The sequence below is a fragment of the Urocampus carinirostris genome, chromosome 1 (assembly GCF_059441175.1).
Source record: "Urocampus carinirostris isolate Australia breed hairy pipefish chromosome 1, RoL_Ucar_1.0, whole genome shotgun sequence".
Taxonomy (NCBI): Eukaryota; Metazoa; Chordata; class Actinopteri; order Syngnathiformes; family Syngnathidae; genus Urocampus; species Urocampus carinirostris.
Genome location: NC_142349.1, coordinates 21,641,884 through 21,654,351, shown reverse-complemented (window position 1 = coordinate 21,654,351; position 12,468 = coordinate 21,641,884). Strand labels below are relative to the sequence as shown.

Sequence of the window (12,468 nt, the reverse complement as noted above, 5' to 3'; positions counted from 1 at the left end):
CCTGTTTCCGTTCTGGTCCTGACACATTTGGTTTCTTGAAAATACTCGTACCCCCAAAAACTTCAGAAAAGCAACTTTGTGTGCAAGGATGCATTTCCAACAGAACTTTTTCTTCTGTGCTTTTCTTGCATTTGTGATACTAAAGGAATCTAAACAATGCTGCCAATAGACATAAAGGCACTTTGCTTGCAAAATGACATTTTATTGCAAGAACACTGAACTTAGGCAGGAATAATGCATGTACTTGGCAAGTACTTTTAGGAGCCCGATAATTCCTGGTGAGATATATGGATATAATGGTCTTTTCTTTTCTTTTTTTTTCCAGAATAAAATAGAAAAATATAGTTTTAGGTCTTCTGAAAACGTATGGCATTGAAAGACTTTTAATCTGTTGCCAGTTGAATTAATGAGTGGCTGTAAAAAAATACACAAATTGACCATGTTTTCACCTTAATATGTGTATAACAAATATACTCTGAGAAAACATTCTGAGTAATCGGCCATAAAATACTGTGAGCAGTTATTTGATACTTAAAAAGTTGAAATGCATCGTGTTTATTCAGCATCAACAAAAACAAGGAAAGGGGCCATCTGTATTTTTTAAAGGGACACTGTTTAATGTTCGACCCGTGTGTGTCCATGTATGCGTAGTGCAACCGAAAATAAGTGCTACAAAGCACATGGAAGAATACACAAGCCAACCTTTCGATATTAAAAAGCATAAAACCACAAGTGGCAAACTTTTACCAAAATGGAAATATAATGTAGTGGTAGATTGATGCACAGACTCCGAGTCCCGCTTCAAGATAAAGCAGCCGTGGGCTAAAAATACCAGTCTCAATATTTGTTGTTGTTTTTAAATTTGTTAAAAACGGTAGATTTTATTTCTTAAATAATAGGTAGGTATTTTTTAAGTTTGAGAAAAGCAGTAGTCTAACGCATAAAACGGTAGTGTTGTTGTGTTTGTAGACCATACCACAGCATTTTTCTTCTGATACTTTGGCCCATTCTTTTGCAAGGTATTGGGTTTTATGATGTTTGCACATAATCTAGATGGCGTCCAATAGTATTAAAAAATGCACGTTTGTGTAATAGTTTATAAATGTTTTTTTTTTTAATGAATTACGTTTTTAACCGCTAGGAGGCGCTAAACAGCATATTATGTTCCATTAAGCAAGTGTGGAAATGAAGTTGCATGCTTGAAAATCCCAGCCTTACCACGGACAGAATATATCAATTATGCTTAACAAAATAGTATAGCCAATGCTTTCATACGATTACGTAAACCTTGTCCGAACTGGTAAGCCTCTAAAATTACCAGAAGGTGAGACATTTCTGTACAATCTGGTTCCCAGCTGTTGTTTTCATGTTATGGACATTGGGGTCAGCTAACCAGCAGTGGCATAAGTTGCTGAGGTCCTGCTCCTTGATGACTCAATCCTTTTCCAACTAGGTCATCAATATCTGAGACTCCTACGTTCTCGTTGTTGGTCCTCTGGGCTTTGAATGTCATCTGCATGTCATTCCAGAAAGACAACAGGTCACACAGATGACGAGGCTTGTTTTAAAATTCCCATTCGAGGTTCGGCCGTCCCCCTACAGCAGCTGGTAGTCGTCCAGGAAGTCTGTCGAGAAGACACCCTCCCCCGCCGATGCGCTCAGTTCTAACCAGTCCACGCCATGGAGTTCCGGCTCGGCCTCCGTCTCCATGCCAACCAGAGGGAGTTCCTCAACCGGCAATTGTGCCACTTGGATATGCGGTGGGGGGCGCGACAGGACGGTGCTGATGGGCAGGAGGGTGATGCTGGGAGAAATGGTCACACGCTTGCCAGGTTCAGGAATCTCAGTTTTGAAGGAGGGGGACATTTCTGGGAACAATAAAATAATCTCATCTTTTATTTTAGCACTTGATGTCATTTGGGTTGATATAGCGAGAGGTGCCAGGTCAGTTCAGGATGTACCCAGTGTTGGGTGAAAAAACACATTAGATACAGTTATAAGGTATTTCATTATGTATTTACGTTATCCGCAGACTAGCGGCACGCAAAAGTAGAGCCAGGGTTAAGGGTTAGGGGTGAGTGTTGGGGTTAGGGGTTCAGGTTAGCTGTTAGGGCTAGTGGGTTAGGGTGAGGGTTAGTTACAAATTACCGTATATTCTCACATTGAAGCCAATCCCCCTAGAATTCCTTAAAAATAGCCACATAATTGAAGGAATGGAAGAAAACGTGTACACCAACCTGTGGAAGCATTGAACCCTTCACATTTCTTGACTTGTGCAATCTTGAGTGCTTGCAAACTAACAGCCAAGCATGGTGTATTGCAAAGATAATTTTACAACTAAAAAGACCAAAATTCAGCACTCTCACTGTAAATTCTGTGCTCTCGTTTGCGCCATTAATTGGGTTGGTTTGTTTTTCCTGTATAAGCCACGCCCCCTGCCCCACGCGCTTCATACTATTCGCTTCCAGTGATAAACAACCAAATATACACATATAAAGTGACCTTCCAAATTCAGAATGTAGCTTAGATGTAAGAATATACGGTAAGAGGAATATCAGAATATCAGTAGGGAGAAATGACTCGTCCTCATACTCCGTGCTTGAGACGGAGCCACCGAAACTGTATTCCGTTGTATTTTGACATAGTAGCTATAAACCCGCCATAGGTGTTTGCATCAGCATTATGTTGTTGGTGGAAAGAGAATTCCACGTCATTTGGTAAACGAAGGAGGAATCTTCAAAGTGCAGGAAACATTATATTCCACGCTAGACGAGTAACGCAACATGTTTTAACACCAGTTGAGTGTGAAAATGTTATCAATAACAAGGTACAGTACTTGTTACCGAGAAAAGTAATTGCGATCCAGGAACGTGTTTTTTTGAGTGTACTAATGGTTTATTATTCAATTAACTTCCTTAGTTTACTGTGTATTTCCAATCCAATACATGATAACAATAGTTTATGTCTTACCACCACTTTCAATGAGGATGTCAAACAAGTCATCCATCTCCTGGCTTGTTGCACAAAAACCCTGAAGCAAAAAAGATGAATTTCGTCATGTTGTTGAGGCTCCATAAACATTTTAGAGCAGGAGTGGGCAAGCTTTTTGATTGGCTGGCCACATTCAATGAGAAAATTGTCTATACGGCTGGTCCAGGTGGAAGAAAAAAATATTAATTTGTTTTTTTGGGGGGTTTTACTAGTACAGTTGACTATACGATACTTGTCAATACATAAGGAAAAACGAGAATGTCGGCATATCCGACTTTTCTCATTTCAAAATCCAATTTTTTGACATTTATGAAAATGTTCCATTCATAAAAAAATGAGAAAAGACAAACAAATTGAGATACACCTTTTTAGAATGGCAGCAATGATATGCCCTTATGGAATAAACATGCAGATCTGGTTTTCTTTAATTAAATTTGATAAATATCTTGACAGATAGATTAGAAAAACTGATCAAAACTAGCAAGCAAAGACAAAAATAGCCAGCCACTTCAAAGTTGGGGACACTGGAGACAAGAGTGGCGCCAAATTATCTCTTTTTTTATTCATAGTTTTTTTTAAACCATTATATTTTTAACATTTGGCTCGGCCGGATTAATACGCTTGACGGGCGGTATGTGGCATGCACTTTGCCCACCACTGTTTTTCAAAAATGTGGTATGAATGTTGGTCACCTTAAGAGAAGGCAGCATGCGCGCGTGTTTCACGGCGTCTTCGTAACGAGGAGGCTCTCGGAGGATTTTACATTTGATGGGCGGCGGCGTGAAGGACGGCTAGTGGAGAAAAGACCATGACCTGCATTCTTAATTGTGTCAACCAGCAGAAACAGCAAAAACGAGTATTTCTCCACTCACAGCAGATTTGGTGACGCCTGATGGGAACAGGGTGAGTTCACTTTGCGCTGTTCCCTGCTCCGACCAAGTCTGCATAGGGACAGGAAAACAATAAACACGTATATGATTCAGATATGCATATTTTTTGGGAAGATACAACAGTCAATTTGAGGTCCATAATATAAGCCTCAAAATAGAAAAAGTGATCAAATCTGCTGGGTCAAAAATATACATACAGCAACACAAATTAGCAATTTTGGTGACTTAGAAAAGTTGTGTCGATGAAATGAGCTTCATAGCATGGCCTCTTAACTTCTTGAGAGTGTTTATGAGTAACTACGCCTGGTGACTTTTCTGAAGCCATATAGATTGGGCTCATTGGATGCAAATGCCCACAAACTCTACAATGGGAAAGTCCAAGGAGCTCAGCATTGATCTGAAAAAGCGAATCATTGACTTGAACAAGTCAGGAAAGTCACTTGGAGCTATTACAAAGCAACTGCAAGTCCCATGAGCAACAGTGTAAGTATAAAGTGCATGGCACTGTTTTCAGGAGGGTAAAGATTCAACTGAGAATCCCCAAAAAGCAGATCAAGAATATTATGTATATACAAGATCAAGATTCACTGATCCCTTAACCGCATGGTTCTGGACCCCTTTCTCTACTTTTGACGGTTCCTGGCCTGGTTTTGGGTCGCGGCAAAGTTGGCACCAGTGCATTCCTTAATATTGTCGGTCCAGTCTTTCTCTCCTCCCGCCCCCTGGAGAATTATCTTGGTCAGTCCTGATGATTTTGTGATGTGGCTATCCCACTGAAGTTTCTGTCCGTGCACAGTTGACTTCTTAGGGTCCAATGTGCCCTCTGATGGGGTGTTGCGCACAGTTTTGTTAGTATCATGGGCTAAGTAGCTGATGCTTAGAGGTTTCTTGTAGCATCACATCTCCATGGCCTGGATTTTCTTTTGTAGTTTTGTTGTGAGAGTCCATGTCTCGCAAGCGTAGAAGAAGATAATAGTAACCGGCGCTTGCATGAGTCTGATCTTTGATTTCACTGCTTTGTTTTTGTCCCTCCAGATGGGTTTAAGTCTGGCTAGTGCAGCTGTGGTTTGAGCTATCCCGGACATGATGTCTGGTTCTGACTCCTCTTCTGATATGACAGCTCCAAGATATTTAGATTTTGTGACCAGCTTGAGTTCGCTTTGGTTAATGGTGATGTTTTTGGTGATACTTTGGGGATGGTTGGTCATTACTGGGCAATAAACTGGACTGGACTGCCAACACAAAAGTTCTATGCAGGAAAGGTTAAAGCCGACTTTACTTCCTCAGAAAGCTGGCGTCCTTCAACATCTGCAAAAAGCTCCTACAAATGTTCTATGAGACTGTTGTGGCAAGCGCCCTCCTCTATGCAGCAGCGTGTTGGGGAGGCAGCGCCAAGAAGAAGGATGCCTCTCGTAGTAATAAACTGGTGAGGAAAGCGGGCTCTGTTGTGGGCACAGAGCTGGACAGCCTGACAACAGTAGCTGAGAGACGGGCACTGAAAAAGCTGTGGTCAATCATGGACAATTCATCACATCCACTACACCCCTCCAGACAGAAGAGCAGCTTCAGCGACAGACTGCTGTCACAGTCTTGTTCCACGGACAGACTGAGGAGATTATTTCTTCCTCATGCCATGAAGCTCTTTAACTCCACCCAGGGGAGTAAAAGCCCACATTAAACCACACCCCACATTGCATATTACCCTATTTTTACCACCTACATTGGATATTACCGAAACTTACTGCAATATGTATTCTGTGTAGCACTATTTAGTTACTCTATATAACACGCTACAGTGGGCATTTGCACGTCACACTGGGTATTTGTATATTGTATTCTTTTGGCTTTATTATTGTACTGTTCTCAGCTCAGGGATGCTGCTGGAAATGTGAATTTCCCTTAGGGGATGAATAAAGTATCTATCTATCTATCTATCTATCTATCTATCTATCTATCTATCTTATGTAGCACTATCTAAATAATCTATATCAACACGTTACATTGGCTATTTATGTATTATATTCCTTTTACTTTGTTATTGTTTTATTTTCAACACAAAGATACTGCTAGAAGTGTGAATTTCCATGCGGGGATGAATAAAGTAGTATGTATCCATCTATCTATCTATCTATCTATCTATCTATCTATCTATCTATCTATCTATCTATCTATCTATCTATCTATCTATCTATCTATCTATCTATCTATCTATCTATCTATCTATCTATCTATCTATCTATCTATCTATCTATCTATCTATCTATCTATCTATCTATCTACTTTTGTTTTGGTATCTGTATCATCCTGACGCTAAGGTACTAAACCAGAGGCCTGGGAGCTTGAGGGTTCAATATCTTATCTGGCTAACACCATCCCAAAAACAATCAACCCAATAATTATTGCGAATTCCTAATATATTATATATATATATATATACATATATATATATACCACAGCCATATCCCCCAAGTGGGAGGTGGCTAGAGTCATTTCTGACTCTTTTTGGGAGATTGATTCAGAGGAGGGGATTCCCAGCCCCCTCGCTCAACCCAACTGATGTGTTGGGAGTCATTAGGTGACCGAACCCCCCAATTCCAACCCCTAATGCTGAACGCCACGCAGGGAGGCAACAAGTAGCAATGTTTAAGTCTCAGGTATGACTCGGCCGAGGCTTGAACCACAACCTCCCAGTCTCGGGGCGGGCCTGATATATTATATATTACATAAATAGACAGACAAACAGACTGGACATGTTATCAGTAAAAATGCCAATTTGTCAATGAGACATTTTTTGTCGATGGAAATGTACCCAAAATGCAACTGGATTGGATGCCAGCCAGTAAAAGATGACACAAATCCCAAACTCAATAGATAACATCAACATGGAAATTCTTCCATTTTTCTCACCTTGCCCAGTGTCGTCGAGTCACCTTTTTTTGGCAGTGGCACCTGCGTCTGGAGCGTTGCAGCAGCAGCAGTACTGGAGGGGCAACCATGAGTGTCCCCATAGGCATTCCCCACATGCTTGACATCTATGCACCCGGACTCAACTAACTGCTGGCTCCTCTTCTCCCCCTCCAGCTGTAGCTTGAGCTCCTCCACCAGCTTTTGCTCATGCTCTAGTTTCTTCTTCAGCTCCTCAATCTGACGCTCCTTCTCGTGGAGACGCAGGTCGCTTTCATCCAGTGGAGGGGCCCCGGCCCCGCCGTTTCCCTCGGTTTCAACCTTCGGGGAAGGAGCGGTGTTTTCAGGAAGATTTGTTTCCGCGGTGACAACATCTTCGTGATGTAACTTCAGCCGCTCAATCAGATCCATCTTAGTTCCAGAAACGGGCAGAGAGCGCAATTTGAGTTCCATTTTCAGCTCGGCTACCTGGATGTACACACACAGAATTACAATTAAGTAATCCAACACAAGATACAGTTTGGAGTTTTTAGCATGAGAGCCCACAAGCTGGTGAAATACTGAATCTGTGTGTGTGTGTGTTTTACTGAGTAGTTCATAATTGCTGACAGGGACACTGTAACATTTGATCAATGTTGCCGCAATGTGCAGCAAAACCAAAAATGCTACAGATCTTAGAAAGAACACAAACTACGGGGACTAAAAGTGAGCAAACTGTAATTCCTTCCTTTTTGTTTCTTTTGCCCAGCCTGTTACAATGTTTGTGTTTTTTTGGCAGTACCTGTTGCAGCAAGATGGCGGACAAAAGGTCAACCCCATCTAGGTGAGCCTCATGTTATGTAAAATGAATATACATTTCTCAACCAAGGAGTATTTAAAAAAAACATTTTAAATGATAGTTTATATATTTTGCGTTTTATTCAAATCAATCTTGTTTTTTTTTTTTAAGAATTAAGTTCATAACCAGTAGGAAACATGAGATGGTACACAATGTTCATTTGAGATTGGGCCTTTGTTTCCAAATAAGAGATTGTATCATTACAATTTAAAATTATTGGATAGTACACATTCGACCTCCATGAGGAATTATTAATCAATCGGTCAATATGCCGAAGCCTATCGGCCTTGTGGGAGGTGGCCAGAGTCAAGGACACACTAACATGCACGAAACATTCATTCCCTTTCGCTCTTCCCAACCTGACACTGAACATTAAGCCCGCAGCACACCAATGGGTGAGTTGCTGTGCATGCAGCTCTTCATCAGCAGAGAGGCCCGACAGCATACACTGGTGTAACCCTTCCGCATTATATGAGTCATTCTTAACTATCCTTCGCCACTCGCATCTATCCCTGGCACACAGTCTTGCATCCACTAAAATAATAAACTTCACATCCAGAGCATGTTTTACCCTATCACTCCAGACATATTTGGGCCTTCTTCTCATTCAATTTCCCACCACTTCTGCAATACATACACTATTAGTCAAATGCCCTTCATCCATTCTTTCCATATGTCCAAACAATCTTAGAACATTTTCATCAACCCTCTCAGCAAGATCCCTCACGACACCATTTCTCCTTACTTCCTCATTCCTTAACTTATCAAGTCGTGTCACTCCACTTATACTGCATAAACGCCTCATTTAAAAGACACCCCACACCATACACCACACCTCAATACAATCTTAGCTTTGCATCCATTTGCGGATCTCTAGATTGGAACAATCCGTTCAGCACACCTATTGCCTTGCACCCTTTGCCCACCCTCTTCTTCACATCTTCCTCCAAACCACCACCTGCTTCCACATAAGAACCCGAATATCTAAAACCATCTACGACCTACCTCACGACCTCTCAAGCACCTCATTACCCTATTATTTTCTCCATCCACCTTAAGCTTCCTTCTCTTACACACTCTATCAAACTCTACTCCCAAAGCACTTAGTCCTGCTGTAGAGTCAGCCACCAAAGCAGTGTCATCAGCAAACAACAGCTGGCTTACATGCAACCAACACTCACACACTATACTTGCACTCCCTGCTCTTACACGTACTACTCCATCCATATATAAATGACATGACACACCCTTGCCTCAAACCCTCTCTGACTGGAAACAACCCATTCACTTCACTACCCACTCTCAAACGAATATACCCGTAAAAATGTACAATGAATGTCATCAAAACCATATCGGCTTGAATGTGACTTATTTTTCGAAAGCAAGTCACTCGGTTTCATTCAAATATCCGATGTGATTTTGTTATTCACTTAATACCAAACTTTTAAAAAAATTGTACGCTGAGGTTTTGAGTTTTTCCTTGCCCGCATGTTCGGGGTAAGATCAGGCGATGGTGTCATTGTAATCCTGTGCAGTCCTTTGTGACATTTTTGTGATTAAGGTCTAGACAAATAAATGTGACTTGACTTGGCTACGTGATTTCCCACCACTTCTGTACTACATACTCTTTTAGTCAAACGGCCTTTATCCATTCTTCCCCATGTGTCCAATCGATCTCAGAACAATTTCATTAACTTTCTCAGCAAGCTCTCTGACCACACCATTTCATCTCCTTACTTCCTAGTTGCTTAATCTTGTAATGTCACTCCACACATACTATGCCACCATCTCATTTTGAAGACATTTAACCTATTATGCTCATTAACTGTCAAACCCCATATCTCCTAGGCATACATCACTGTTGGTACCACCACACCTTCATACAATACTCCCTTTGAATTCATTCACAGCTCTCTACATTATGAAATTGTGATGTAGATAAAAAAAATATGCAAAAACTCTAGCAAACCAATACATTTTTGATTTATTCAAAATGTTTAAAGTATATGAGTATTGGAAGATAATTGTGCTCTCTCCAATTTTCTTTCATAGTAATCTAAACAAAGTAATTCTTAAAATGAGAAAAATTGTTTGATATGGCCGAGAGTTTTGCTCACTTTGTTTTAGCAAGATTTTTTAAAAAATAAAAAAAGAAGAAATAATTTGAATAATCAAACGATTTTGCTCATTTTTATTTGTTTTTTGTCATATTGCCCCAGCAAAAAAAACTCAAATAAATATAATAATAAATAAATACTTTTTGTATTTTTTCCATATTAATAGAAAAGTACGCATTCAAAATATAGTAAAATGACAACACCTTAAATGAGTAAAATGGTCCGCCAATGGAGCAAGTGTTCACCCCTCTTCTCATTTAACCCAAATACTTTCTTATAAACGCCAAAGAATCCATCCTGTCCTTAACCCAATGATTTTCTACACTGATTTTTTCATTGGTTCGGACCAATCACAAAACAGTATTGTATTTGGGCGCGGAATGAGCAGCTGTGAAAAAATCTTTTGACGAGTGAGTTTGGTGAACAGGTCAGTGAGAAAACAAGATAACACAACAGGTAAGTTAACATGTGGATCTTTTCATGAGATGAATTTAAATTCACAATGATTTCCAGGTTTTTCCTTTTTATATTCAAAAATAATGCATCACCTTCATCTCGTCCACATTGGTTGGTAAGTGACCCGGCTTCAAGTTTTGGCTCAGAAGTTTGGCAGAACAGCCGGTTTGGAAGTCACCAGTTGAGCTGTTGGAACAAGAATAAAACGATAGATAGGGTCTTCAACTTTTACTCTCTTGGTGGTAGAAGCAAAAGGTAATTTGATTTAAATGCAATGCAGTTGTTTACACAAAATATCTAGGCCCAAATTGTCAAGCAGCAACTAATGAATAAGCTATGCTGTAAATCATTTTGCATATTTATTCTGATGGTTTTTCTCATCTTATTGTTCTCTTTAACGTATTTATGACATGTTTACCCTGGAGAGCCATGTCTAATCTCGTTGCATATTATATTTACCATGTTGATGAGAATAAAGACCATTTATATTGTTTTGTATTCTGATCCACTTCTTAGATGATGGTTGCATCAAATATGGAAAAACAATAAACATGAGCAGTTTTCTGGACCATGTGCTGGTTGAATTTTTACTCTAACCATAACCCCTAGCACCCCCTAACCCTAACCAAAATCCTGACCCTAACCGCTAACCCTTGACCCCCCCGACTCTAACTATGTAATCATTGAAACCCTAACCCCCTAACCCTAACTCCCTAACCCTAACCCCTACAGCTCTAACCTTTACCCTCTAACGCCCTTTTACCCCAATGCGTTAACCCGGACCTCCTATCCCTAACCATAACACTCGAACAACAACCCCTAACCCGTAACCTCAACACTAACCCCCTAACCCTAAACGATATCTCTAAACCCTAACCTCCACCACTACCACTTACTCCTAAAGCCGTCTAACCTTAGCCCCTAACACCCCTAAACCTAATCCTCTAACCCTATTCTATTCTAACCTTTTAATCCTAACACTCTACACCTCTAATATCACTTTGCCTAACCCTCTATCAACAAGCCCTAGCCTTAACACTAACCTCCTGAACCACAAACAATAACCCTAAACCCTAACCCCGACCCTTAACACTGACCCCTTATCCCCCCAAAGCCTCAACCCCTTAACCCTCTGATTAGGAGTTAAGGTGAGGTCTGGGGTCTCCAAAGTGATGCCCGCAGGCACCAAGTGCCCCGTAAGACTGAATAGCCTGCGGACTGATTCTAAAAATATATCATGGGTCATTGTGATTTTCTAGGAAAACTGATTTCTGGGCCTATTTCACCTCTAACAATTACAACCTGGTAAAAACATAGCAATAACAGTAACAATGTAGTATGTAATATGTAATTTTCAAAATGCACATTAAACTGGTAGCCAATCAGTAACAGAAGGTAGCTCTCAGATTAAAAAAGGTTGGCGACCCCTACCCTAAATTATATCCCCTAACACAGGGGTCTCCAACCTTTTTCAAGCTGAGAGCTATTTTTTGCTACTGATTGGTGCAAAGGGTTACCAGTTTGATATGCATTTCTAAAATAACGACTTGTCATGCGAATTATATGTTGTTACCGTGTTAATAAAAGGTCAATTAATGGAGGTAGAGTTAAACAGACTCAGTCAACCGCTAAAAATCATTCTGCTAGAAAATAACGAGGACCCGGCACAGTTGAGCTATTGCAGAATAGTTCCTCAGTTGTTCTGAGGGGGCGCAATGTTGGGGACCCCTGCCCTTTCATCCAACTCCTAACGCTTTTGCTGTGGCGGTCACTAGAATAGGGATAAGCAGAGAAAAAGCACATCCGTACTTGAGCGCCACCTGCTGGTGGCCAAAGTGCTGCTGGCCGAGTAACTGCAGCTGCAGGAAGTGTTGCTGCTGCTGAAGGAGGCCCACATAAGCGGCGTCCACGTGCTGGGCTGCGGTCGCCGGCGACGGCTTGAGCTCGTGTTTGTGCCGATCCGGAGGAATGTATTGATGATACTTGAGCTTGCGTATCCGAGGCTTGGCCTCTCGGCCCTTTTTGCCGCGGCTTTTCTCGACTGCCGGCTTTGGCGAGCTGCGCTGTGGAGTCTAACACGCACGTGCAAACACATACACACGGAACGGCCGATGTGAGAGCAGACATTTCATGAAATGGTTGGAAAAAGAGGAAATGGAAACGTGACCCCTTATTGTTTTAACACCTGCAGGAAGACAATCACGAACGTGTGGTTGAAAAATCCGCATCCAATGCATGTCAACGCCAAAGGGCAAAGGTTCTATCCGCCCTA

The 12,468-nt window shown here is 41.1% G+C and overlaps 1 protein-coding gene across 4 annotated transcripts in view; it reads right to left on the bottom strand.

The window, feature by feature from the left end:
* Nucleotides 1-216: 216 nt before the first annotated feature.
* The window catches only part of mrtfbb (myocardin related transcription factor Bb), a 30,170-nt gene continuing 17,918 nt past the window's right edge, over nucleotides 217-12,468 (bottom strand). For 3 of the 4 annotated variants that reach the window (XM_088329965.1, XM_088329992.1, XM_088329984.1), the window contains exons 7-13: nucleotides 12,006-12,268; nucleotides 10,289-10,382; nucleotides 6,789-7,253; nucleotides 3,864-3,932; nucleotides 3,684-3,782; nucleotides 2,971-3,031; nucleotides 217-1,868 (exon numbers count right to left, since the gene is read on the bottom strand). In XM_088329965.1, coding sequence (XP_088186091.1) covers nucleotides 1,597-1,868; nucleotides 2,971-3,031; nucleotides 3,684-3,782; nucleotides 3,864-3,932; nucleotides 6,789-7,253; nucleotides 10,289-10,382; nucleotides 12,006-12,268 — 1,323 coding nt within the window. In that variant the 3' untranslated portion in view covers nucleotides 217-1,596. The remainder of the gene's footprint in view (nucleotides 1,869-2,970; nucleotides 3,032-3,683; nucleotides 3,783-3,863; nucleotides 3,933-6,788; nucleotides 7,254-10,288; nucleotides 10,383-12,005; nucleotides 12,269-12,468) is intronic. The other variant, XM_088329975.1, reaches the window with a different exon arrangement.